Consider the following 27,896-nt stretch of genomic DNA (forward strand, 5'->3'; position numbering starts at 1 on the left):
CCCTTACCCACCTGTAATATATATCTTGCTTGAGTCCTTTTCTACTGATATAAGGAATTTTTAATAAGGTTAGAGCTTAAGTTAAAGATTTGCGAGCAATTCATGCTTCTTTCTCACTATTAATCAAAATCAAACTGATTGCAAAGAAAACTATGTTTTATTGTAATGAGGTTTTTAAGCTGAATTAGGCAGTCACATGAAATTGGTCAATTCAGTGTTTGAACCAAGTTTTCACATTTGTGACAACTCGTAATAGTGGGGGTGATTTTCAGCATAGATCCCAGTGATCATGACATTTTGGTTGAATAAAAAGTGACAACACAATAGGGATTATCATCCCCAGCACAAATTATCAGCAGGAAGATAAGTGTAAACATCTTGCTCAACCATCAACTATCTAAACATCCTGAGTCACAAAACCCTCCAAAGCAGTGCACTCGAGTTTGAAATGTTATTTTTGAAAACTGTTTTAAGTCTGTATACTGATCTGAATTGACAACACGTGCCTATGTACATCTCCAGGTTTGGGTTAATAAGTGGCAATAACATTCACACTGCCCAAGTGCCAGAGAGTGGCTATCACCACCAGAAAATCTAATCATCCCCCTTGGCAATCTTTGGCATTACCATAGATGAATTCCCTATCCTTGGAGGTTAACACTGACCAAAACCTCAGCTGAATCAACAATACAGTGGCAACAACTGCAGGTCAGAGACTAGGAATTCTGTGACAAAGAACCAAGTTCCTGACTCCTCAATGCCTGCCAACCATCCACCATTACAAGTCACAAATATGATGGAACATTCTCCAATACCCTCAATATCAGTCCCTTCACCAGAGATTGGTAATGGCAGCACCTTGTACCGTCTGCAAGATGCACCAAAGCAACTCACCAAGACTCCATCAACATGTTCCAAAACAGTGCCTCTGCACCAGAAGGACAAGTGCAGGTAATACATGGGAAACCACACCTGCAAGTACCCTCCAAGCCATACACTATCTTGGACTTTGAACCAAATTGCCATCTTTCACTGTCAGTGGGTTAAAGTCCTGAAAATCCTTTTCTGTCAGCATTTTGATGAAACATCACCATATGGATCACAATGAGTCAACCAGCTCATCACCACCTTTGAGGGCAATTAAGCATGGTGAAACGCCAGCCTAAACAACAAAATCCACATCCTGTTACAGAAGCAAAAGAAAACAAAGATGAGTTAAATTAATGTTACTCTGAACAAGGTGAAAACTTCACTCCATAGAATCATAGGGTCGTACAGCATGGAAACAGACCCTTCAGTCCAACTCATCTGTGCTGACCAAGTTTCCCAAACTAAACTAATCCCATTTGCTTGTATTTGGCCCATCTCTCTCTCTAAACCTTTTCTACTCACGTATCTATCCGAATGTCTTTAAAATATTCTACCTGTGACTCTGCCCTTGTTTGTCTTCGCAAATTGCAAAACCTCACATTTATTCAAAGTAAACTCCATCTGCCATTCCTGAGCCCATTGGCCCAATTAATCAAAATCTCATTGTAATCTTAGATAAACTTCTTCACTGTCAACTCTGGCACCAAAATTGGTGTCATCTGCAAACTTGCTAACTATACCTCCTAAATTCTCATCCAAATCATTCAAATCAGTGACAAACAAAAGTAGACCCAGCACCAACCCCTGCAGAACACCACTAGTCATATGTCTCCAGTCAAAAAGAAACACACTGCATCATCACTCTGTCTCCTACCATAAAGCTAAATTTTGTATTTAGTTGGCAAGACTCCCCGATTCCCCATATGGTCTAACTTTCCTAATTATTTAACCACACGGAACCATGTCAAAGACTTTACAGAAATCCATATAGTCAACATCTACCGCACTGCCCGCAATCATCTTTATCAAATCCTCAAAATATTCACCAATTTTGTGAAACACAATTTCCCAGGCATAAAGCTACGTTGACTATCTATATTCAGTCCTTACCTCTCCAAATGCATATAAATCATATCTCAGAAACCCCCTAACAACTTACCCACCACTGATGTCAGATGAGCCAGTCTATGTTCCCAGGCTTATTACTACATTTGTTAATTAAAGACATAACACCAGCCACCCTTCAGTCTCTGGTACCTCATCCATAGCTGTAGATGATACAAGTATCTCAGCTAGGGGCTCCACAATTTCTTCCCTAACTTCCCACAATGTCCTGGGATACACTTAATCAGGTCTTAGAGATTTATCCACCTTTATGATTTTTTAAGACCTCTAGAACCTCCTCTTCTGTAATGTGAACTGCTTTCAAGATATCAATATTTATTTCCCTAAATTCCCCTGTCTCCATTCTTTCTCTGTAGTAAAAACAGACAAAATATTTGTTTAGAATCTCTCGCATCTCCTGTGGCTGTACACATAGATGATCTTGTTGATCTTTCAGGGGCTCTATTCTTTCCCCTGATGCTTTTTTGTTCTTAATATACTGGTAGAATCTCTTTGGATTATCCTTACCTTCATCTGCCAAGGCTCTCATATCCCATTTTTGCCCTCCTGATTTCCCTTTTAAGAATGCCCTTACACCCCTTATATTCAAGAGATTCACTTGATCCCAGTTGTCTATATCTAATATATGCCTCCTTCTTATTCCAGACCAGAGCCTCAATTACCTTTATTCATCCACTGTTCCCATCTCTTACCAGCCTTAGTCTTTACTCTAACAGGAGCATAATGCCTTTGAGCTCATCATCTCACTTTTGAAAGCCCTCCCCTGCCAGTCATCACTTTCCCTGCGAACAGTCTACTCCAATCAACTTTTCAAAGTTGCTGTCTCATACTGTCAAAACTTGCCTTACTCCAACTAAGAACTTGCACTTTTATACAAGGCCTATAGTTTCCATAACTATTTTAAAACTAAGAATTATGATCACTGATCCCAAAGTCCTCCGACACAAACATTTCAAATCATTTGCCCTGCTTTCTTTCCCAAGAGATGGTCACATTTTGTTCTGTCCTTAGTAGGTAAATCTGAAATTGACAAAGAAAATTTTCATAGCACATTTTAAAAATTCCTCCTCCTTATCCAAGCCTTTACTACTATAGCAGTCCCAGTCTATGTTTGGAAAGTTAAAAATCTGCTATCATAACCCGATTATTCTGACACATATCCAAGATTTCACTACATCTTTGCTCTTATGATGATGATTTCTGGTGATGAAGACTTAATTTCAAGTCTTGTTACTGCAAATTGCAACAGTGTTTTTGCATTCATTTGAAGTCAGTTCAAATACTCGAGGCAATACTTAACAATTGCCTGGAGATTTATTTAATCGAGGACCATGTTCTACCAAATGCCATAAACGGAACAAGCAATTGAAGACCATTTCAACACAGACACAATGCTTATGTAATCCGAACTAGGAACAGTTTAAAATTAAAAGATTTCTTAAAATTAATTCTCTCAAATTAATGCAGGCTAATATAAGGAAGCTGAAATGTATAAGCACTTTACAAAGTTCCAGAAATAGGTTGAAAAAGCAGTGTGCATTTATGTAACATCTTTAACATTGTGAAACATTCCAAGGTATTTATGAGAACCTTAAAACAAACTATTACAAAACACACATGATGATTGCCAAAGAATTGGTGAAGTTGATATGTTTTATGGAGAGTCTTAAGAAGCTTGGTGCAGCTGACTTAACAGTGTGCCTATTGTTGCGCAGATTAATTGTTGCAATTAGTTCTTGTATTTACATAATATGGATAATATGCTTTGTTTCAAGCTAATATACACCAAAATATTACAACTGCAAATAAATTTGCCAATTAAACCCTGGAAAGTAAATCTTTTATTGAAGGTAGCTTCTTGCAATAGCAACTATTTTGGCAAAGATAGCATCGTCTAGCATTTAGCAATACCATCTTGAATAAATAAATCAAAGTCTTGCAGTGAACTTTACTGGCAGTGACATCACAGGCACAGAGAATGTATGGGCGGTGAGTGCACCCCCCGGAATTATATTGGCAAAATGCCAAATATCAGGTTTGCCAAAGTTGAAGCCCACGGAATAAACAAAAAAAGTGGCAGAATAGTTCTGGCGTTGTCTCGGTGACAGGAAACAGCACAAGTGAACAGTTGTTTTTCATACTGCAGGAAGATAGACAGTAGGATTTCCCAGGCACCAGTACAATGATTACTAAAAGTCAAAAAGAGAGAACAATCATCTAGACTATAATGTGTAGATCACAGCCTGAAAATTTATTGATGACTCAAGACATTTAAGTATTGAGAACTGAGTTTTGTGATCGACTTCAAGAGAATATCAGAAGGCTGGTGGAAAGACATCCAACAGTCAGATGAAACAATGCAGAAAGTGAAAATGATACATTTTAACAGGAAGAACAAGGAGGGGCAATATGAAGCAAAGGAAAAAATTATCAAGGAGATGCAGAAGTGAGATTTTTAATATGGTCAGGCGAGTCAAATGTGGTTAGAAAGACATATGGGATCTTGGGCTACAAACTGCATAAACTGATGCATAAAGTACAGAAAAGGAAGTTACACTAAGCCTTTATAAAACATCACATTGACCTCAACTAGAGCACCATGATCAGTTCTAAATGTCATATTTTAGGAAGGAAGGATACTGGAGGGTACTGAAAAAAAACTTACGACACTGATTCCAAAGATAACAGTGTTCAATTATATGGATCACTTGGGTAAACAGGGACTTTTCTCTTTATAGAACAGGGTGGCAGGAAATTTGCTGAGGTTTCTAAGTCATGAGGGGCCCAGACAGACAAATATGAAGGAACTGAACTGCTTTTGCACAACATGTTTAGGATGTAGTACACGGGTTGGAGAATGAATTTGTCCCCAAGAAATTATAAGCAGCCTGAGAAAATGAGTGGAAAATTCAAGAACGATTACCCCATACAAGATTAAGTTATATTTTGGTTCCACTGCAGTTTGGGGCTCAACAATTGCAAGCTCAAGCATTTTGCTAGAAGTCAAGCAGAATTTGAGTGGAGGATCAGTGCGCATGGGTGAGATGGCATCTGTGAAGAGCTGTTCTTTCAGTCACTCTACATGTTACACCAGCTTCCACAGTCACAGATTCCCTCCTTCTCCACAAGTAGAAACTAATGATTGGAGGAGCAAAGGAACGTGTGATTGGAGGATCTGCACAGCAGATTGGGAGCAACAGGAGAAGTAAACACCAATATAACACCAGTACTTCTGCCAGTTGCAAAGGAAAAAGAATTCAAAAATTCTCTTTACAGCAGAGCATCACAACCCGGGAGCTAATGGCTAGTGGTCAAACCTTTTCTTCTTTTGGAATTTACTTTTATAATTCAGGAGAAAGGGGATAGGAAGGAGGACTAGACAGCCAAGCTGGCTTCTCAGAGTCAGTATTTGTGGCAGAGGCAGAGTCTATCATGGCTCCCGAAATGAAACCAGATGGGCTATTTATTAAACAAATTACAGAGCTTCAGGGATACGGCAGGGGAATGGAACGAGCTGAGTTGATCTTGCATAGAGTCAAGAGAAACCTGAAAAAGGTCTTGCTTTGGAGCTGTAACAATCATGTGGTACAATATATCAGCAGCATATTTGCCATCTACTGTTGCAGGTACAAAAAGTCAACACAGTCTTAACATTAGAAAAAACATTTTATGATTTTTTGCCAGCTTAATGCAATATTCCAGGCTACCAATAATATTACATTCATTAATACAGAATTACTTGCATTATCACTTTAGAAAGAAAGTTTCATGACCATTACCAAGACCATACTAATTTCAATACAATGGTTAAGAGGAAAAAACTAAATTTGCAAGGTGAAAATTTAAATAGAAATGATTGAACAAAGGCAACTAAAAACATACAATTTCAGTTATTAATTGGTAAACAACAGGCGAAAATATCTACAAGGATGCTTGCATTATGTGATAGTATTGTTTAAAAACACCACAAGGAACTCCACTGAATTTCTTTTGAATTGATGGAATAAGTAAATGGTCTTAGAGCCTTCAAGTAATTGTCTGACCAACCATGAGTATACTTTTCATTTCCTCTGAACAAAGTATGCAATCGCTTTGAATAAAAACCTCACATTTCAGTTCTGTGTTTCAGAAAAAAAAGTTATCGTTGCTAATATTTTTCATGAGTGTGACAAGTTGCATATCACGTGACATGAAGTTGTTTTGAGCTTGAATATATGATGCCACTGTTGCTAATAGTATCAGCTACTGAAAAGCAAGCGTCATTGAGGAGTGAGACAGGTTACAAATATCTAAGCAACAGGGCAGAAATATTTTCCCCTGGCGAAGAGATACAACCTACATCATGATCAATAGTCTGTTCCTTCGGTGCAGATGTAGGATGGAAGGATTCGGTACATTGCACCGGGCTTTCATAAAGGTACCTATGTGTTAAATATATCTGCGTAAATAATGCTACACGCTCAACCACCGAACGTTCGGCGAGATGTACTATTGTTTAAACTCCGCTGCGAAATAGCAAACCACAAAATAGCACAAAACAACTCTGGCAATCAGCGGTTGGTTTTGTTCTAAAATGTAGAGAAGTAATGTGCAGACAAAAGCTTTCCGAGCCCAATATACCTCAGCAAAAGAATGCCTATGTTGTTGGTATTCTTAGTGCTTAACTTCTGGATGCAAAAACAAAATCTTCCTCACTGCAAACTTGAAAGCTTTTCTGGGTGAATGGCGGTTCATCTATTCTGGAAATACTTCGCGTCCGTCTTCATCCAGTTACAAATGAGATTCCCCACCAAATTCAAAATTCATGCCTGCCCTTGGCAACCTCAACTCGAGCCATTTTTCACAAGAAATTTTAACCAAATATTTGTGTAGTTGTAATTTCAGGTCGAGTCACCTAAGACTTTCGTTCTTCTGTCCGACAGAACCTCCAACTTTTTATTTCCGAAGTCAATTTCAGCCAAGGGGAGCCCATAAGAAAAATTCCTGACTTAGTCCACAGTTTCGAGCGGCCGTCAACAGGATCGTTTTGCTCTTTTCCCCGGTCACCCCGCCGTCCAGTGTTTAGTGTTATTATTTGCTTTTTAAGTTTCTGGAGCTGTAGTTACAAAGAACGAGAGCTGCAAGAATCTATTCATTGCCAATAACATCCACATTTTGCTGCAGGGGTTACAGGACATGCGGTGCGGTTGGGCATATGGAAAAAAGAGCTGTGTCTGGCCAGTTTTTTTTAAAAGTAAAACAGAAAACAGAAAACGCTGGAGAAACAGCGTTGTCAGATATCAACCGCCAGGAAACTAGATAAGAATCGACCTTTTCATACAGCAGTTTCAATGAAGGGTCTAAAGCCTTAAAGGGATTTGTATCTGTGCGCCCCACAGCTGCTGAGTAGCCTGGTGTTTTCTGCATCTTGCAGCTAGTTTCGGATTCCCAGCATATTGCAGTTTTTTGTTTGCTTCTGAGCATCTCGAAAAAAATGTACTGAGAGCACAATAAAGGCCTTAGAATTGCTGTTTGAGTATGAGAAGTATCCGGTAGAGCGTATTGATTTATTTGTGCTGCGAGAGAATCTGTCTTATCACCTTTCTACGAATTGGAAAGAGATCCCCCCCCCTCCCCTCCAAAAGGGCAACATCCCGGGCCATCATCAGATTATCCTTGCAACAAAATTGCACCGTCCAATACAACTCCAAAGCAGCATCAATCCTGAAGATAACAAAGTGTGGGGCTGGATGAACACAGCAGGCCAAGCAGCATCTTAGCAGCACAAAAGCTGGCGTTTCGAGCCTAGACCCTCAATCCTGAAGGTGATGTCCGAATAACGAAGAAATCCCCTACAGGTTAAATTTATCTCTCGCGGCGCACTGGTCTGGGAGGGCCGTGTGTCAAGTCCTACCTGGTCTAGAGGTAGGTCATAACATTTCTGAACATGTTGATTGCAAAAAAAGGTTAAAGTCCTCCTCATTTTCCCCCAAAAGCTTAACGTTGCAAACTTGTTTCTACAGAGTTAAAGCATTGGCAATGAGAGTTGACAACTTTCGTGTCAAACTGCACTCATTGAAGTTGTCTGCTCGTCTTGTCACCAGCACCTTTTCCAAATGATCAGCTTTGCTTCACTAACATTATAGATTGCAGTCATTACTGTCCACCGATTGTAGCGGGTTGAGGGAGAAATAGCACGAGGGGAAGAAAAGCATTGTTCACTAGTGCCCCTCGCATGTCCCGGAGGTGTATCATACCATGTCCAAACCAGTTGATTAAAACAGAATTCGAATTGTTGCAGCTACCTCGGTCTGGAGATGACAAAACATGATCAATTTTCTGGCTCCTGGACACCACTTGAAAACTGAAAAGCTACCCTCTATTGCAAATCGCAATTAGTTACACAATGCACACAGACTCTCTCATAAAGTCAACTTGTTACCAGGCGAGATAGACTGGTACCTATTGCCAGCCAAATATATTGACTCTGTGCTAAAAATTCTGCAAATAGTTCAAGAGTATGATGTTTCTAAAACAATATTTCATGTGACCAACTAACCGCAGTAGGACAAGGAACTTGCGAGTCCACGTCCTCTCGACTGACTAAAACATGGATTGAGATCCTGGCTTCGCTCACTGCTGCAGAGATTTAACGATCCCGCAGAGTTGACATTAAAAGCTAAGCCACGCTCCAAATCCAGCGGATCTACTCGGAGCGTGAGCAGATGAAAAGCTGCAGTCCGTGCTGTTTAAATCCCAGAGACTTGCAGCACAGCACAGCACAGCTTTGGCTAAATTGCAGTGGGAAGCGGAAATTTCAATATCCATTGATCGGAGGGAGAAATCCAGATGTGTCCCGGCAAGATCATTTCTTCTAAAGGCGGACGAGGTCAACATTTAGTCAGCGGATTTTTTTTTTAAAAAAAACACATATTTAGGCAAAGTGAAGGACATCTGTGCAATCTGGGTATGAAGCAACTCTCTGACTCATTGTGGAGCTCCATTCACAAAGAATCAAGAATAAATGTGCTGACACAAACATTTCACCTTCCCCAACAACACTTGCCTGGGGGGCTGACTTCAATAATGCTTGCAACAGCAGTAATACAAGGAGGGTTATTGAAATTGTCAGAAGGGGTTAAATGCCGTCTCATATCTCATGTTTTTGTTTTCTTGAAGCCCGTCACCCGCTGTGTAAAAATGAAGCGGTTTTCGTATCAGTCTTACATTGAACCGTTGTCCCGCTGAGCGGCGGAGGTAACATCCAGATTACACTGCTTTGTTGTTACACCAAATTAAAAATCAAATAGTTCCCCGTCCTTTTGGAAGCGCGTTTGTTCTATATTTAATAATTAAATGGAAGGAATGTTTCAGGTCAGCTTATCCCATTCGTTTATCGATCAGCGCAGTATCATTTATCGCTTGCTAAACTTTACACAACTCTGATCATAAAACCAAATCACAAAGAACAAATTGATAAACGGATGAATTATGTCACTTCAGGGCGTTATTCTATAGCTATGTAGCTAGGCACACTCCCAACCTTTGTCTACCCTATTAAGAAACAGGCTTACTGGTTTTTAATCAAGGAAACACATAAATAGCGATTATCAGGTGCAAATGTCGTACAGGCAAAAGCAATGAAGCAAAGCAACACAAAGGCAGAGAAAGACAAATCATGGTGTGAATGTTTCAGAAAGGTGTGGGGAATGCTAAACGGGAAAGGTAACGAGACCACAAAGCAAGAAGGACATCCTACGTTCTCTCTCTCTCTTTATCAATAAGGGCATTTCCGAAGCGAACAAGCAAAGGGAAAGTGAAAAGAAAGGCTATTTTGCAGCGAGACCTGCTGCTATCTGCCAGCGGGGATAACAGCTCGCACCGTTATGAAAGCGGTAACATTATTATGGTGGCCGGATCAGTTCTCCACAGATTTTTCTTAAACATCTCCCTTTGCTCTCTGCAGCGACACTGGCACCAGACCAACTCATTGAATAAAAAGAAAGGGGCAAGACAAAAATGCACAGAAAGCACTCACCCACACCGTATTTTTCATTGTCTGTCGGTATCCACATTGTCGACACTGATATACGATAAGTGTATGTTTTACCCAACAATAAAACTTGTCTCCTAGCGCGCCCTAGTTATTGAGCAGTTTTTCCGCGGGACCATTGTTCAGCCTCTGGACGGGTAGGAGCCCGGGTGACCGCGAAGGTTGCTGGGGGTTGTAGTCTGGGCTGCAGATCACTGCCGCGTGGTGTTATGGGAAATGTAGTTTCGAGGACATGTTCACCCCAACCACCACTGCTGCGCAGTGTCTTATGGGAGTTGGAGTCCTCAACTGTCACCGGGCCCTGACTGGAGGCGAAGCCCGAGACTACGAACACTCCCAGAGCACCTGCCGAGGCTACCCCAAACGTCACTACCCTTCGTGCGGCGATTGGTTGCGATGCAGTTGTTATGGTTTCTGGTCGGAGGCCCCGCCCCCGCCTCTGTCCATGAAGATCTTTGGGTGGTGCGGATTCGATGGCGGTGATGGGGATAGCAGCTGGCGAAGGTGGGCGCTTCAGTCATAAATATTTTCAGTGGTTCCTCGTTCTGGGTGCGTTTACTGTGTATTAATCAACGCCATTATGGCGACATTCGGTACTGGGGGAAAAGGTCACGCCGGAAACTGTGAGTCTTCCTAAACCAGCAGAAGTTACACGTTTAAAATGAAACGAGGTTCACTCCACGCAAACGTGGTGGACTCGCCTGTGGCAGACCAAGGTGACCGATTTTCCCAAAGTACAGAGGACTGCACTGTAAATATAGGTGAATGTGTGGAGCGTCATAGCCCAACTGAGGATGGCTACAGATGCATGTCCTCCAGTTCAGGGCTTGTCAGGATCATTTGGTATTCAGTGAATATTTCCGTGTCATAGAGAGTATTAGGAATAGAGGCAGGAGTAGACTTTTTTGGTTTTTAGGGCCTGTTTTGAAATTGATTGCAATTTGATTGATGTGACTCATTTTGTTGCACTATTCCCATATCACACAATTTTCTTTGAATCTGAATATTTATTAACGCCTCAGTTGATTATATTCAAGAAATGAACATCCACACTTTTCTAGAACTACTAATTCTAAAAGTTACAGCATTTTCTGAAGAAGGGTCTAGGTCCAAAACACTAGCTTTCCTGCTCCTCTGATGCTGTTTGGCCTGCTGTGTTCATTCAGCTCAACACCTTGTTATCTCAGATTCTCCAGCATCTGCATTTCCTACTATCTCTGAAGCATTTCCTGTGTGCCTGACATAAAATAGTATCTGTCAGTTTGTCTGATTTTGAATATTGACTGCATTTCAAAATATACGTTTTGTATATGTTTCATTATTTGGTACCTATTGCCCATCTGGTGTTGTCACAGCTTGTCATTTGATTTTGTGTCAGAGTAATTTTAAACTGCACTCAATTTGTCCATTGTCCATTGTCATGTAGAACTTTTCCCAATTTGTTCACAGTCAGTTTGTGTATTAGTGATCGATCCCATCAATGATGATAGCACAGTCAGAATTGAAAGAATGAAATGTGAAATAGTGTAATTGGGAATTGGAACTCCTGATATGTTTTTTTCTAATCACCACCTGTTCAGAGATGTTATTAAATATCTCTGGAGTAGGCAGGTCTCCTGGTTCAGAGGGAGGAGAATGACCATTGTGCAATTAGAGCACTTTTGAATCTCTCAGTGCACTTGGCATGCACGGTCAGTCTCGCAGCCATGATGAGAGTCTCTGAAAAGAAGTAAATGTTGGCTACAAAGGATAGGTTTGTGTAGAGCTCATTGCAAAGAGAGGAAGGAAGAGGGATATTCTTGAATTCCAGATTGTTCCACAAATTAAATTAGAAATCCTCCGACACTTCCGCCATTTACAATCCGACCCCACCACCCAAGACATTTTTCCATCCCCTCCCCTGTCTGCTTTCCGGAGAGACCACTCTCTCCGTGACTCCCTTGTTCGCTCCACACTGCCCTCCAACCCCACCACACCCGGCACCTTCCCCTGCAACCGCAGGAAATGCTACACTTGTCCCCACACCTCCTCCCTCACCCCCATCCCAGGCCCAAAGATGACATTCCACATTAAGCAGAGGTTCACCTGCACATCTGCCAATGTGGTATACTGCATCCACTGTACCCGGTGCGGCTTCCTCTACATTGGGGAAACCAAGCGGAGGCTTGGGGACCGCTTTGCAGAACACCTCCGCTCAGTTCGCAACAAACAACTGCACCTCCCAGTCGCAAACCATTTCCACTCCCCCTCCCATTCTCTTGATGACATGTCCATCATGGGCCTCCTGCACTGCCACAATGATGCCACCCGAAGGTTGCAGGAACAGCAACTCATATTCCGCCTGGGAACCCTGCAGCCATATGGTATCAATGTGGACTTCACCAGTTTCAAAATCTCCCCTTCCCCTACTGCATCCCCAAACCAGCCCAGTGCATCCCCTCCCCCCACTGCACCACACAACCAGCCCAGCTATTCCCCCCCCCCCACTGCATCCCAAAACCAGTCCAACCTGTCTCTGCCTCCCTAACCGGTTCTTCCTCTCACCCATCCCTTCCTCCCACCCCAAGCCGCACCCCCAGCTACCTACTAACCTCATCCCACCTCCTTGACCTGTCCGTCTTCCCTGGACTGACCTATCCCCTCCCTACCTCCCCACCTACACCCTCTCCACCTATCTTCTTTACTCTCCATCTTCGGTCCGCCTCCCCCTCTCTCCCTATTTATTCCAGTTCCCTCCCCCCATCCCCCTCTCTGATGAAGGGTCTAGGCCCAAAACGTCAGCTTTTGTGCTCCTGAGATGCTGCTTGGCCTGCTGTGTTCATCCAGCCTCACATTTTATTATCTTGGAATCTCCAGCATCTGCAGTTCCCATTATCTCTAAATTAGAAGTCAACTAGGTTGAAATTGATCAGAATCATCGCCCTCAGGGTGAAAAATCTAAAGTTTTTTTTTATGCTTGTGCGAAGAATGGATTTTCTGATTAGTGATTTTTTCAATATGCGACTTTGAATTTAAACATGCAGCACTTATTTGAGATAACTAGCATAGGTTTGACTGAATGACCCTTCTGTAACATTCGAGAGTAATTTATTCCCAAAAAATTGGAATTAGCACTGACAAAGAGAATAAATGACTGGATATCAAAATGATCACCACTTTTGCCTGTACTCATGCATTCCTATACTTGAGTACATGTGTCAATAAAATCCTAATACTAATTCTATATTCATGTAGCACGGTTCGTGTCAATGGATTTGAGAAAGTCCTTATTTTTGTTTTCTATTGATGTTTAAGTTCTGTTCTGTACAAGTACGTTTATTTTGTGACTGTTAGCATGTCTGACCATTCAGTGGGGATGTGTGTCATACAGATCAAGACGGATGTAATGCAATCCTGTTCCCTGATCTGTGCTAAATTTGATCATCCAGCTGTACGTTGCACTGGTTGTCTTGAGTCTCTTGGTTTATGAATGTTAGGTGATAGACAGGCCTACTGCTTTGATTGTAATCACATGACATGCACTGGAAATCTAATTGTAACATGAAGTCAGGGTTTGTCTTCCATGGAATGGGGATTATGTCCCTAACTCTTAGCCAGCAGGCCCAAGTTCAAGTTCCACCTGCTCTAAACCCATATCTCTCTAAATCTTTCCTATTCATGTACCTGTCTAAGTATCTTTTAAATGTTAAAACTGTATTTACATCGACCACTTCCTCTGGCAGCTCGATCCACATTCAAACCACACTGTGTGAAAATGCTGCCCCTCAGGTCCCTTTTAAATCTTTCTCCTCTCACCTTAACTATGCCTTCTCGTTTTGAACTCCCCTACCCTAGAGAAAAGACATTTGCTATTCACATTTTCTAGTACCCTCGTGATTTTATAAACCTCTATAAGGTCACCTCTTCAGAAGAGGAAGGAGCATACAAAGTTATCCAGAACCTTTTAGTTATAAAAATCAGCATTTTTAGTAATTTATTCTGTCATCTTCTAATGATAGCTCTTAACTAGAGCTACTTCCTCAAATTCCAATTACCTGCCTTTTTCTGCTATACGTTTTTCAAAGACAAAAACCTCCTCTTGTCCTTATCCGATTGCTAGTATTTTAGTGAATGATTAGACCTATTTTCCATTTGGTAGTTTTGTTGGTTTATCTTGATTGTTGTTTAAGTCGATTGTGTCAGAAAAAGAAGAAAGAGGTGATAGAAAATAACATTTGCACACACAATTTACATTGACTCTCTTATCTGATATAACTTAAAACTAATAATCCAAATACCAAAATGTCTCTTCATGAGAAATTTATTCATTCTTCGAGTATGGAAAATTAAAAATTTTGGCAGAGATCTGTAGCTCGGGTTGTGGGGAGGTTGTTGACTTCCTCGCCGAGCTGACTTGTTATCGTTCAGATGTTTTGTCATCATGCTAGGTGACATCTTCAATAGAGCCTCTGATGAAGCAATGTTATTCTATTCCACTTGGAATTTATACTGTCTGGTCCATGATAGTGAGTTGCCATTTCCAGTTTTGATCTGTATGAGTTTGTAAATGGGGTGCAATGCTATATGTTTGTTGATTGCATTACAGGTGGAGAACCATGCCTATAGGAATTCCCATACATGTCAATGTTTGGCTTGGACTACTGTGGTTACCTTATCCCAGTTAAACAGATGTTCTTCATTGTCTACGTGTATTGATATTAAGGAGAGTTTGTCATGCAGTTTTGCTATAACAACACAAACAAATTAGAAGAGACCCACCACCTCATCACCAGCATATTTGCAGGGATTAAATTCACATGGGAAGAAGAACCAAAAATTAACTTCACTTTCTGGATGTTAAAGTTGAGCATATGACCAACGGGGAATTCCAAAACTCAGTATACAGAAGAGCAACCCACATTGACCAAATCCTCAACTTCCACAGCAACCACTCCAACGTCCACAAACAAAGCTGCATTCATACACGATTTAAATGGGCCAGGACACACTGCAAAATTCCAATATGCAGGAAAGAGGAAGAGCACCAATACAAAATCTTCGCTATAAACGGACATCCTCAACTCCATCTGCAAATGCCTACTAAGTAGACAACAAAAGGACACAGTACGTCCTAACAGACTGGCCACACTGCCCTCCATCAAGAACAAGTCGGACCTGACACTGAGACTCCTCAGACCACTTGGAATCATGGTAGCCCACAAACCCAAAGCCAAGCCACAACAAACACTCACAAGGATTGAAGACCCTATTCCCACAACATGCGGAACCAACGTGGTTCACAAAATACCATGCAATGACTGCCACAAACATTACATTGGACAGACCAGTAGGAACCTAGCCATCAGAATACATGAACATCGACTAGCAGCAAAACGGCACAATGAACCCTCCTTAATATCGGTATGCTGAGACAATGAAGGCCATCGGTTTAACTGGGACAAGGTAACCATCGTAGCCCAAGCCAAACATAGGCATATTTGGGAATTCCAAAGGGCATGGTTCTCCACCCGTAATGCAATCAACAAACATAGAATTGGACCCCATATACAAACCCATATAGATCAAAACCAGAAATGATGCTACTCACTGGAATGGACCAGGTAGTATAAATTCCAAGCGGTGTAGAATGACATCGCTTCATTGGAGGCTTCACTGATTATGTCACCTAGCATTGTGATGAAATGTCTCAACAAGAACAAGCCAGATCAGTGAGCCAGTCAACAACCTCAGTGTACAAAATGTTCCTCATCAGAGTGGCGAAGAGAACTTCAAATTTGCCATGTTCAAGAGGCAGTCCATATTGTGGCTTATAAATAAAAAAGAACCGACCTAAAGCGTATAAGCTTTAGAAGCACTAAATGAATATTTTTCAACAGTATTCACTCTAGAAAACGACAATGTTGTTGAGGAGAATACGGAGATACAGGCTACTAGACTAGGTGGGATTGAGGTTCACAAGTAAGAGGTATTAGAAATCCTACAGAGGGTGAAGATAGATAAGTCCCCTGGGCCGGATGGGATTTATCCTAGGATCCTCTGGGAACCCAGGTAGGAGATTGCCGAGCCTTTGGCATTGATCTTTAACTTGTCATTGTCTACAGGAATAGTGCCAGATGACTGGAGGATATCAAATGTGGTTCCCCTGTTCAAGAAGGGGAGTAGAGACAACCCTGGTAATTATAGACCAGTGAGCCTTACCTCAGTTGTTGGTAAAGTGTTGGAAAAGGTTATAAGGGATACGATTTATAATCATCTAGAAAAGAATAAATTGATTAGGGATAGTCAGCACGGTTTTGTGAAGGGAAGGTCGTGCCTCACAAACCTTATTGAGTTCTTTGGGAAGGTGACCAGACAGGTAGATGAGAGTAAACCGGTTGATGTGGTGTATATGGATTTCAGCAAGGCGCTCGATAAGGTTCCCCACAGTAGGCTATTGTACAAAATGCGAAGGAATGGGATTGTGGGAGATATAGCAGTTTGGATTGGAAATTGGCTTGCTGAAACAAGACAGAGGGTGGTAGTTGATGGGAAATGTTCATCCTGGAGACCAGTTACTTGTGGTGTACTGCAAGAGTCGGTGTTGGGTCCACTGCTGTTTGTCATTTTTATAAATGACCTGGATGAGGGCGTAGAAGGATGGGTTAGTAAATTTGCAGACGACACTAAGGTCAGTGGAGTTGTGGATAGTGACGAAGGATGCTGTAGGTTGCAGAGAGACATAGATAAGCTGCAGAGCTGGGCTGAGAGGTGGCAAATGGAGTTTAATGCAGACAAGTGTGAGGTGATGCACTTTGGTAGGAGTAACTGGAAGGCAAAGTACTGGGCTAATGGTAAGATTCTTGGTAGTGTAGATGAGCAGAGAGATCTCAGTGTCCATGTACACAGATCCTTGAAAGTTGCCACCCAGGTTCAACAGGGCTGTTAAGAAGGCATACAGTGTTTTAGCTTTTATTAATAGAGGGATCGAGTTCCAGAACCAAGAGGTTATGCTGCAGTTGTACAAAACTCTGGTGCGGCCGCACTTGGAGTATTGCGTACAGTTGTGGTCACCGCATTATAAGAAGGATGTGGAAGCTTGGGAAAGGGTGCAGAGGAGATTTACTAGGATGTTGCCTGGTATGGAGGGAAGGTCTTACAAGGAAAGGCTGAGGGACTTGAGGTTGTTTTCATTAGAGAGAAGAAGGTTGAGAGGTGACTTAATTGAGACATATAAAATAATCAGAAGGTTAGATCGGGTGGATAGAGAGAGCCTTTTTCCTGGGCAAGCATGAGGGGGCATAGCTTTAAATTGAGGGGTGAAAGATATCGGACAGATGTCAGAGGTGGTTTCTTTACTCGGAGAATAGTAAGGGAATGGAATGCTTTGCCTGCAACGGTAGTAGATTCGCCAACTTTAGGTACATTTAAGTCGTCATTGGACAAGCATATGGACATACATGGAATAGTGTAGGTTAGATGGGCTTCAGATCGGTATGACAGGTTGGCACAACATTGAGGGCCGAAGGGCCTGTACTGTGCTGTAATGTTCTATTCTATTCTATTCTATATACGGTGGCACTGACTTAAAGCAGTTCTTGTCGCTTGAAGCAGGAGTCAGTATTCACCCTAGGTCTTGATGCACACGTGCATTTCACAGCTCCAGTGGTGGGACTGAGCCCACATGATCCGAAATGTTGCAAATTTTCTTTCTGGTAGAAAGCATTGTAAAGTATTGAAAGGCTACTGATTGAAAGTGTTACTTGTTTAACTAATGTAGTGGATTTCATATTGTTATTCAGGAAAAAAAGACTGGATATTGGAGCCCCTCTCCCTGCCAGAGTCTCCATGTTGCAATTCCGATGGATTCATTTCCCTGACATTACCTTGCATATTTTGTGAAGTTGGTTATCCTGCAGAAGATCAAGAAAACCTGCTCAGACATATGATTGTTGAACATAACCTGGTGATAGCTGATGTGAAGCTCATTGTTGATTTCAAGAGGTTTGATGATTTACAATTTATTCTTGGCCTCAATCTCTTTTTGTATGATGCTGAGTCAATGCCATTGTTGCGTATTTAATAGAGTTTGATATTTAAAACTTTATCAAAAACATGTTGCAAATTACAAAACTGTAGCGTTCACTTGCTGCCGAAACATAGAAGAAAAAGTGTGCATTAACAATCTGTAAGGTTCTTTGTACAAGTATCAACCTTTGTATAGATCACTGAAGACCACAAGGATCCCAAACTGCATTTAGAGTAAGGAATTGAACCAAAAGAAGTAAACGGAATCAAGGTTCATTAAAATGTCCTCAAAATGTCTCTATGCCAGTAAAGTTGCTCTCTGCTGACATAAGGACCTGTATTGAGCTGGCCTGTTTGCTTTTAATTTACGTGATATGCATAAAGATTTATGTATATGGAAAAACAATTTTCAAAACCCCTAACTACGTTTGTGGAGGAACAGTGCAATGGTACATGTAGACAAATCAGTTATATATTTGTTCTATCCAGAAGTTGGTACAACAAGGGAAATGTACTGCATGCTCACTTTTTCCCCTTCTGATAGTTTAATTGACAGGAAAGGAAAACACTTGTAAAATAAATTGTAAGTTAACGCATTTTAGTATCCGCCTTCTTGGATCTATTATGTAGCAGGATAGGCAAAGCAGTTCAAATCCCGTCAAATATTTTAAACTCTTGCATAATCTTTATGTCACAATCACTAACCTACTACGGAAAACAAAATGGGGAGACAGTTCATTTGTCAGATTTTGTCCTCCCTGTCTCCAGTACCTCTATCCATCATGTATTGTGCTGTATGATAGTTTAGATCCCTATTTTGTGGATGCACAAGAGACCAGAGTTAGAGAAATGTAGAGGTCTGAAGTGGGGTGGCCTTGATTATCAGGCTGGAGAAGTTTACATTGGTAGAGAGGGATCTTGGCCATGGAGGAATTTTAACATTTGGTTGAGAATTTTACATTAGCTGCCACTCCCTGTGCCTCAAATGTAGATCAGCAAGCACAGAGGTGATATGTGATAAAAACCTGAGGGTGAAAATAATGTAGGACAGAGTCAGGATCTTGGAATACTGAAATTACAAACAATCTGTTCCATCCTGAGGTTATAACCAGAGAAGTGGATAGAATTGGTGATATAGATATCGAGTTTGTGAAGAGGCCAGTGGTGGCTTCATACTTGCCCCGTATTTGAGTGGAAGAATTTGCAGTTCTTTCGATATTGGATGTCAAACTTGTACTTTGACAGGCGAAGCAGAGTACGTATTGAAAAAGATACTGGAGTGATAGAGCTGGATGTTTTCAAATGCACTTGGAATCATACCTTTGGAAATGTCAATGGCCAACATGTAAATGAAGCCAAAGATTATTCATGAGAACTTCAAAGCTAGGTAAGTGGGTATAGGCAGAAAACCCATTACTGTTGGAACCAAGTGAGGAATGCCTGTGCTGATAATTAAAGGATGGCAGTTGGTGGCGTATACTCAGCTATGCCAAAGTATCAAGAGGGGTTCACATGGATAGTGCACCAACTTCACAAACCATGTCAGTTGTGACATGATTCTCGGGCATTTCAGTAAGATGAAAAAGGAGGAACCTTGACTGAGGAGATATCTGAACTTGTGGGAAAGAAGAGCAAAGCCAAAGAAGATATTGTCTGGAAAAACAAGGTGATGACAATGATTTTAAAGATTAGAGGACAGATTCTGAGAAAAAGGAACAATTTACAATGTTAGCTAGAATGGTGAGGGAGAAGCAGGGCAGAGGAGGAGGGCTAGATTTAGGTTAGGTAATAAGGGAAGTTTGATTGCCAGCACTTTAGCAGAATGTGATTGAATGGATGTACATTTCATGAGCAAAGTGGGAATATGAAAATAGGTGGAAATAAAACTAGAGATTGATGCAAGGAAAGAATTTAGGTGGGATGGATGCAGTGGGAAAGGAGAAGAAGCAAGGGAAGCTTTTCTAGTGGTCTCAGTCCTAATGATGAAAGATTGATTGAGTTCCTTGCATTTGTTGAAGGGAAGGAAAGGTCACAGTTGATGGAAGTTTTGTTTTTAAAATCTAGATGTTACCTTTGCTTTCAAGGATACTCTGAGTAATAAATGGGCCAATCAGTTTGCATGACCTGAAAGGGAGAAGTATCTTTAGCTACTACTGTTGTAGAAGTTGCAGCATTGTGACTGGGAGACAGTAGGGTTACATATCGAATCCCTGGTTAAAGCAGTTACATCTGTGAATAAGTATCCACTCAAAGTTCTGGGATAGCATTTTTCTGTTCTTGGTTCCCAGGTTACCCATGTCCAATATTTCAAGAAAGTTGTAAAATATCTGAGCCAATTTCTTACTATTTCAACGTGTTTATGATTTTTCTGAAATTTAAATAATCAGCTCTACTCATTGCAGTGATTAATTTTTAATTACTTCTTTTCATTTCAGACTTTTTTTGTTTGCTTTTAAGTTGGAAACTGTGCTATAGAAGTTTAATAATCATCTACATTCCTTTTGAATAAACAAAAGTTAAGACCTAACCTATTCGCAATGGGACAGTAATTCTGTGAATGTTTCATAAATAAAAATGATTAAGCTGAGAATGTTTCTAAACAGTTTCACCACAAGGTGGTGCAGAATGTTGATATGTGCTATTTAACTTCAATATGTAGAAAATAGGAGTGGATACATGTAATAATATTTTAAGTATGTGCTGAGGGTTAGAAACATTGAGAAGGTACTAATCTTATATTGGTGAGTTACTATATGCTGGAAATAATTTAGTTTTTTAAAGCTTTTTTCTTAAAACCAAATACGATGTTGTCTTTTAGGCACATATTTGAGAGTTTAAGTCATGGTGTTGTGCAATGTACTTGCAAACAACAGCCTCAATAACTCAAAACTGTTCCATATTTTTGGATTTGTTAAAACAGTGTAATCGTACACAACACTGTGCTTATGTCAAGAAGTCAAGATTATTGCACTGTGACTTCCTGCTAGGCTAAAACACTACTTTAATCCAAATGAAAATGTTCTACTCTGTTTCAGTGTACTGGTGTTCATTTGAACAGTGGTGTTTCTTTCGAATGAACATCTTATTGGCTGGTTAGCACATTTCGTATAATAGCTTAAAAATATACAAGACAAAATAATTGCAAGAGGAGTTACTTTCAAGACGGATTTGGAACTTATTTTCTTAGCCCTTGGCATGCAGATCGTTAAATATGTGACAATAATGGACACAAAAAGGTTAAATGCTGGTCCTCAATAAAGTTTTATTGTTTTGAGGAATATCCCATGATCGTACCTTTTAGGCTGAGGTAACTTGAATCTTAGAGAAAATGCACTTAGGTTTCAGCCATAATGTGTAAAATTTGATCCACCACACAGGAATGTTCAATCGTCACATTTCCATAACATGTACAAAGTTGTCTAAAATTATTGATCTATAGTATCTACTGATTTCTGATTTGCAGCGAAGAATTGCCAGTTACATCAAGCCTTTTTATGTGCCTGATGCAAAACTGTTTACCACCTTTGTAAAGGCAACTTTTTTTATATATAATATGAGTTTATAGCATTCACACTTGTACAAATTGATTTAACTGACAGTAACATGTACAAACACCTTTGTAGTGAAATAATTCTGATAATCTGAACAGGTTGGGTAGAGACGGGACTTAAAATTTGCAATAAAAGGAGCTATATCTGGAAATAATAGTATGATCTGGGTTTACAAATATGATAACACTTGCTTCCCTTCATATGTCTCTCAGTAGTGGTCTTTTTACTGCACACATACAAAACTTTGCATCTGGGCGCACAACTCATCGTGAGCATTTATCATACTCTTAATGTGTTTGTCTTTCTAGTCCATCACTGGATGGCTCACTTAGATTGAACAGGAAGGGGAAAACAATTACAATCAAAACTTGCTATATTCTGAAATTCAATTCACCATTTAGTGTGTTTTTTTTAAGTATAACGTATTAAACCTATAGCATACATTTTACCCATTCATTTTGACTCTACATCTGACTCATCCAGCATGATTGTCAGCTAATTATTTGAACTAAGTTTATTCTGGAAACTCAGATTGACATGCTTCCGGAATTAATTATCTCATAAAGAACATATTGCCAGAAACTGCTTGTGGAACCCAATTTTGTAGTCAGCATTGAAGAAATGACTCAGTATGATGATAGCTACCCACAGAGTTTGTCCAGATTTTGAGCTAAGACTTTGTATAATCATGCGTTTTATTCGATGCAATATTCTCCTACGGAGTATCTATATCTCTTGTGAGCTGCGCAAAAGAGATCTTGGCAACGAATCAGACTGAACAATCATCACTTAATGTGCAGAGCTTAAATCTAAACATATGAACCACAAGTTGTAATTGTAAACTAGATTGTAATTATGTATAAGAAACAATTTAAACATATTGGGATGGAAAAGTAGGAATAAATATTGGAAAAAAGATATTCATTTCAATGTTAAACTAATTAAACTCTTGAGCAATCACATTCCGTAAGTGCCATGGAACTTATTTGACACTAAATGTTATTGATCACAATATTAAAAATTCACATAACCGAATGCATCAATTCTAACCCTCTTATGTTGTATTTAGTAAGTGCCATTCTATTTTACACTTTTTTTTTGTTTTTTGATTTTGATTTTGATACTGAGTACGTCATTGGGGTTCAATTAACCTAGCTTGTGGAGGAGCAGTACAATTTGGACCACAACTTCCAGATGTCTACATTCAACTACATAGAGTTGAAGAGTCATACAGCACAGAAACAAATCCTTTGGTCCAACTTGTCCATTTCAACCAGGTTTACCAAATTTAACTAATCCGTATCCTTTAAACCTTTCCTCTTCATGTATGTGTCCAAATGTCTTTTAAATGTTGTAATTGTACCACTTCCTCTGGCAGCTCATTCCATAAACGCATAAATGTGTGTACACACCTGAAACTGCTGTCTGATTTACTGCATCTTGAAATTGGAAGCTGTTGACCTTGAATATTTTAAATGGAAAATCCTGTCCTTGATCACTGACCTGGAAAGTATTTACAATACTTCTAGTTTTTCAGCATTGTCCTAAGCCTTCAGTTTGATCGGATTACATTGATTTTAGCATTAGATTTCTTTTTATTTGAAAGATTGCCTTGATCACTTGAAACTAGTTCTTCTACCCCATATGTTCTTTATAATTGTGCCATTAAGTCTCATTGCCTGTTGTCTCCTCTTCCAAAATGGCGCACATCACACTTCTGTATGAAACTGTCTGCTACATATTTATACACCGTCCTTCCTCGATGCCCTGTTTCTGTCTATTGGTATTATCCTAATCGCATATTTTGAAATTACACTCTCTACTCCAATATCCTAGTCATATCTACAAAGCAGTGGTCCTCGTACTGGGCTTGCATCGACCTTTGCTGTTCCTTCATCAAAAAGAAATCAATTTAAGTTAATTAAGCATAATCTACCTTATACAAATCCATGCAGGGTCTGAATTAACTCTCACTTCTCCAGGATCCTGTGATGTTGTCCCTATTATACCTAAAATATTAACCAAAAATGATGTTAGGCTGACAGGAATTGCCAAAAATGTCCTTACACTTTTCCAACTGAAGTTGGAGGAGTTGCACTGTTGTCATTGTGCCACTACTCTATAGGTTACAACATGAAATAAAAAGTTTTACTGGTTACAAAGAAGACCAATTAAATACCACATCAACATCGGGCATTAAAGCAAGATCCATCAACCAGGTTTCTTAATGCAGACGATGATTGTTTTAATATCAAAAAGAAGTTGTTCTGTGAATGTATGGTCAGTATTATGCAACCATAAATGCTTATCCTTCTGAATATCTCCAAAATACACATCCAAGCATGGCCTCTTCAAGAAAAGAGGAAAAAAAATCCTTGCCTAGATTAGCTTTCGGAATAAAAACACACACTTTGACCAGTGGCTATTCATGAAAGCAAAAGGACAGTGTAGAATGTTCCGAAGTCTGTATTTCTTGAACATTCTTGTGTATGTGGACAAGTCAGTATTCATGCATGGATATGTTTGAATCTTACATGCACTGATTGCTCAAGGACCACAAACTTGAGATTTTTTTTTACCAGTTTATTCTTCAAAATAATCAAAGGATTTCTCCCTGAATCCAGCAAGAGGATTTTCTCTTTTAGGATGAGACAGATCAGCTGTGCAGTTCATTCATAGCACATTTTCTTCCAACTGAGCAAGATAAAACAGAATCTCACCAAATCAAACAAAAATAGAAATGCTGTAAAAATTCAGCAGTTCTGGCAGTATCTGTGGAGAGAAAGCAGAATTAACATTTGGAGCTTAATGACCTTTCTTCAGAATTGCTCAGGGGAACAGACACTAGGCCCAAAATGTTAATTCTGCTTTCTCTCCACAGATACTGCCAGACCTGCTGAGTTTTTCCAGCAGTTCTGTTTTTATTTCTGATATGCCAGCATGTTTGTTTTTTTTAGTTTAGCTCTCCAAACAAGGCATTGTTGAAACAGCAAACAGGGATCTGCAACAAAGCAAGCAGTCATCACCACTCACACTTACATTAATCCACTTTTTCCTTTTGGGGGGAAAAAGAGGAACACAACACAGGCTAATACCAAAAATGTCCACAGTTAGCAGTCTCCAGGCAGTCAGATATTGGAAGAAGTCCTGAAATACAGGAAAGATGGAGGACGGTGCTGGCTCTATGCTGGGGAGAAAGGAGCAGCCAAAACTAACACCCTGTATCTTGCTTCAAGGAGCTGAGAGTTCATTCAATTTCCAGGCACTGTGTGTGAGGTTAGAGTGGAAAAGAAGGAAACCAAGATTTGCTTGACATGTGAGAATATTGAAGTTTGGACAAATCCATACATCATGCAATTTAGTCAGGCTATTTGCAAAAGAGTCTTAGAAATTTGATGGAATGCAGTCTCAAGAAAATGCTTAATGACCAGGATTTAAACAGTCATTGAGCCCAGCTTTGCGGGAATGTCAAGCTTAGATCTTCAAAAGTGAAGAATTTTAATTTCTTCTAAGGGAGTTGAAGTTTTGAAAAGATTTGATAGTCTAATGTCTGGGTGGGCTGCTGAGAAATCATGGGATCTGCCTTTAATGCATCTGCAGTTTGATGTGCTCCACAGTTTGCCTGTCAAGATTTCTCGTGTGGAATTGTAATGGTAGTTTGTTCAAAACTGTCAACTCTTGTAAGTCTATTAGTAAGTGCTTGGATTTCAAAATTTTTCTTAAAGAAAAAGGATTGTTATTGGTGTATCCATAAATTGTCATATCCAGAATCATAATGGTGTTCATTAGGTATGACATACTGTAGTTTTACCTTCTTCCTTAAAGTATATATCACCACTTTTGTCCCCAGTAGTCCTCCACCTGCCTTTTCCAGCTGTTTACTGCTTGCTTGTCAGTACAAAACTTCTGTTCACTGACGTTCTAGTCTCAATTTTTCTGTTTGACAGTTTTAATTTTCACTTCACCTCCCTTCTCAAATTACTGTATTTGGCCTCTGTTTTTTTTAAAAAACATTTCATTATATTCTCTATTTCCCTGGCTCCTCTCTTTCACCCTTGATGGAATATAGCCAGCCTAGATATGAAACATTTCCTCCTTGAGGATCACACATTGTCGCATTAGTTCTTTTCCTGCCAGTCTTTGGTTTTATTTTACCCTGACTAGATTTCCAACCCCCCACCCTTTCCAATCCCATCCTACTGAAGTTAGCCTTTTTCCAATTTAGAAGTTCTATTCAAGATTGTTCTTTGGCTTTCTTCATTATTATATACACCTTAAAATATGATAATCACTTTTACCTAATATAAGCAGACTGAAACTGTGCAAGTCCAATCCAGTCAACACATTCTCTAATCAATATCTTTTGCAAATAAAAGCTTTCACGTCAAAAGGGCTAAGCTCCAGTTCTATCCCACGTTATCTGACTATCTTGAATTGTGACCAGAAGTACACTTTACTTAAAACAACTACTGTACAACCAGTAATAAGTAAGCATGTCTAATGAATTTAACGTGAACAAAAACATTTAAATCTGAAAATAATATTCAAATGGAAAATGAAACTAAAACTAAATGCAGACAGATTCAAGCAGGACTTGAAATATAAAATTATTTTTTGTTCAGTATACCACCACATAACCAAAATCAGTTGAGATAGTAGCCTTCAAAGTTTAGTTAAGTTGAGTTATTGGCAGTTTTTCAGAATGATCAAAAAGGCTCTCATACCTTGAGTCTGATCAGCTTTTAACTTATTAGTCTGCTGCACTGCACAGGATTTTCTCGTTTCCAAATTAGTTTTTAAGATTTCTGGAAGGACAAAAATAAGTATTCAATGAAAGAGTGACTTTTTTTTATTTTTGGTTTGTTTTAGGTACATTTTGTATTGGAAGAAAAGGTTTATTGAGCAACCAATAACAGATTTTTGTACAGTAATAAGAACTAATGCCCAAGGTCCTGAAGGTAACAATGTCAGATATAAAAAATATAAAAGAACTATTCTTGCTTATTAATGCTTTCTAATTAATGCTTTATTGCAAGTTTGTGATTTTTGAATACATTTTCACACACTTAAAAATAGATTGCAAGTTTAAAATTGGAAATTCATTATACAATAGAGCAATTAAAAAGGCATGGTGTGATGAAATCTTAAAATACTGACAACTGAAAGTATTGTTATTTTGATAGAGAACCAAGTCGAATATTACCTTCTCTGTGATGTTTTACCTGAGGACAGAGTGCTTAGAGAGCAGCTTCAGCAAAAAAAACTAGTAAGTAATTGTGATAATTCATCAGTCAGAATGAAAAAAGATAAATGAGCATAAGGTCTAATTGACCTACTCTGGCATAGGTTGACAAAGAAATTAATAGAGATAATGGATGCTGCAGATGCTGGAGAATCCGAGATAAGAGTGTGGGGCTGGATGAACACAGCAGGCCAAGCAGCATCTTAGGAGCACAAATTAATAGATCTTGCTTTAAACCAACCATTAATTCTGGATTTAAGATGTATAGTTTGACTATCTTCTGGTGATGGCAGTCTATATAAAATCTTCTATGGAGCCTATTTCAATAAAAGTTGTTGTCACACAAAAATCACATGACTTTTACCCAAAAATTTCAAAATATTTTTCCATATCATTCGCTTGTTGTTGAACTCGAACTTGTCCTATGCAAACCTGCTTGATACATTTGGCCACTGTTGGATCTGGCTGTTCTATTTCTCATGTCTTGACATCAGTAGACATGATGTGATAGAAACATAGGAGATAGGAGCAGGAGGAGGCCATTCGAGCCTGCTCTGCCATTCCTCACGATCCTGGTTGATCTTCCAATTCAATAGCCTAATCCCTGCTTTCTCCCCATAACCTTGATCCCATTCACCCCAAATGCTCTATCTAGTTGCCTCTTGAATACATTCAGTGTTTTGACATCACCTACTTCCTGTGGTAATGAATTCCACACGCTCGGCACCCTTTGGGTGAAGAAATATCTCTTCATCTTCATCCTAAATCATCTAGCCCGAGTCCTCTTGCTGTGACCCCTGGTTCCAGACACACTCACCATTGGTAACACCCTACCGGTCCAGTCCTGTCAAAATTTTATAAGCCTCTGTTAGATCCCCCTTCATTCATCGAAACTCTAGCATAAACAATCCCAATCTAGTCAATCTCTCATCATACATCAGCCCTGCCGTGCCTGGAATCAGCCTGGCAAACTTTCACTGGACTCCCTTGAGAGCAAGAGCGTCCTTCCTCAGAAAAGAAGACCAAAATTGCACACAGTATTCCAGGTGTGGTCTCACCAAGGCCCTGTACA

The 27,896-nt window shown here is 39.8% G+C and overlaps 2 protein-coding genes across 13 annotated transcripts in view; one reads left to right on the plus strand and one right to left on the minus strand.

Annotated features, from left to right (window-relative positions):
* dock4 (dedicator of cytokinesis 4) overlaps window positions 1–10,194 on the minus strand; it is a 402,360-nt gene extending 392,166 nt beyond the window's left edge. For 5 of the 10 annotated variants that reach the window (XM_059652434.1, XM_048548406.2, XM_048548408.2 and 2 more), the window contains exon 1: window positions 10,013–10,192. In XM_059652434.1, the coding sequence (XP_059508417.1) occupies window positions 10,013–10,049 (37 nt within the window). In that variant the 5' untranslated portion in view covers window positions 10,050–10,192. Of the gene's footprint in view, window positions 1–10,012 lie in introns of all 10 variants that reach the window. The other 5 variants (XM_048548410.2, XM_048548411.2, XM_048548409.2 and 2 more) reach the window with 2 other exon arrangements.
* A 228-nt stretch (window positions 10,195–10,422) lies between these two features.
* Window positions 10,423–27,896, plus strand: part of znf277 (zinc finger protein 277) — a 53,864-nt gene continuing 36,390 nt past the window's right edge. Inside the window, exons 1-4 of one of the 3 annotated variants that reach the window (XM_048548936.2) lie at window positions 10,423–10,531; window positions 17,806–18,007; window positions 26,452–26,540; window positions 26,766–26,848. In XM_048548936.2, the coding sequence (XP_048404893.1) occupies window positions 10,501–10,531; window positions 17,806–18,007; window positions 26,452–26,540; window positions 26,766–26,848 (405 nt within the window). In that variant the 5' untranslated portion in view covers window positions 10,423–10,500. The other 2 variants (XM_059652435.1, XM_048548935.2) reach the window with 2 other exon arrangements.

This window comes from Stegostoma tigrinum, chromosome 18, assembly GCF_030684315.1.
Source record: "Stegostoma tigrinum isolate sSteTig4 chromosome 18, sSteTig4.hap1, whole genome shotgun sequence".
NCBI classification, from domain to species: Eukaryota; Metazoa; Chordata; class Chondrichthyes; order Orectolobiformes; family Stegostomatidae; genus Stegostoma; species Stegostoma tigrinum.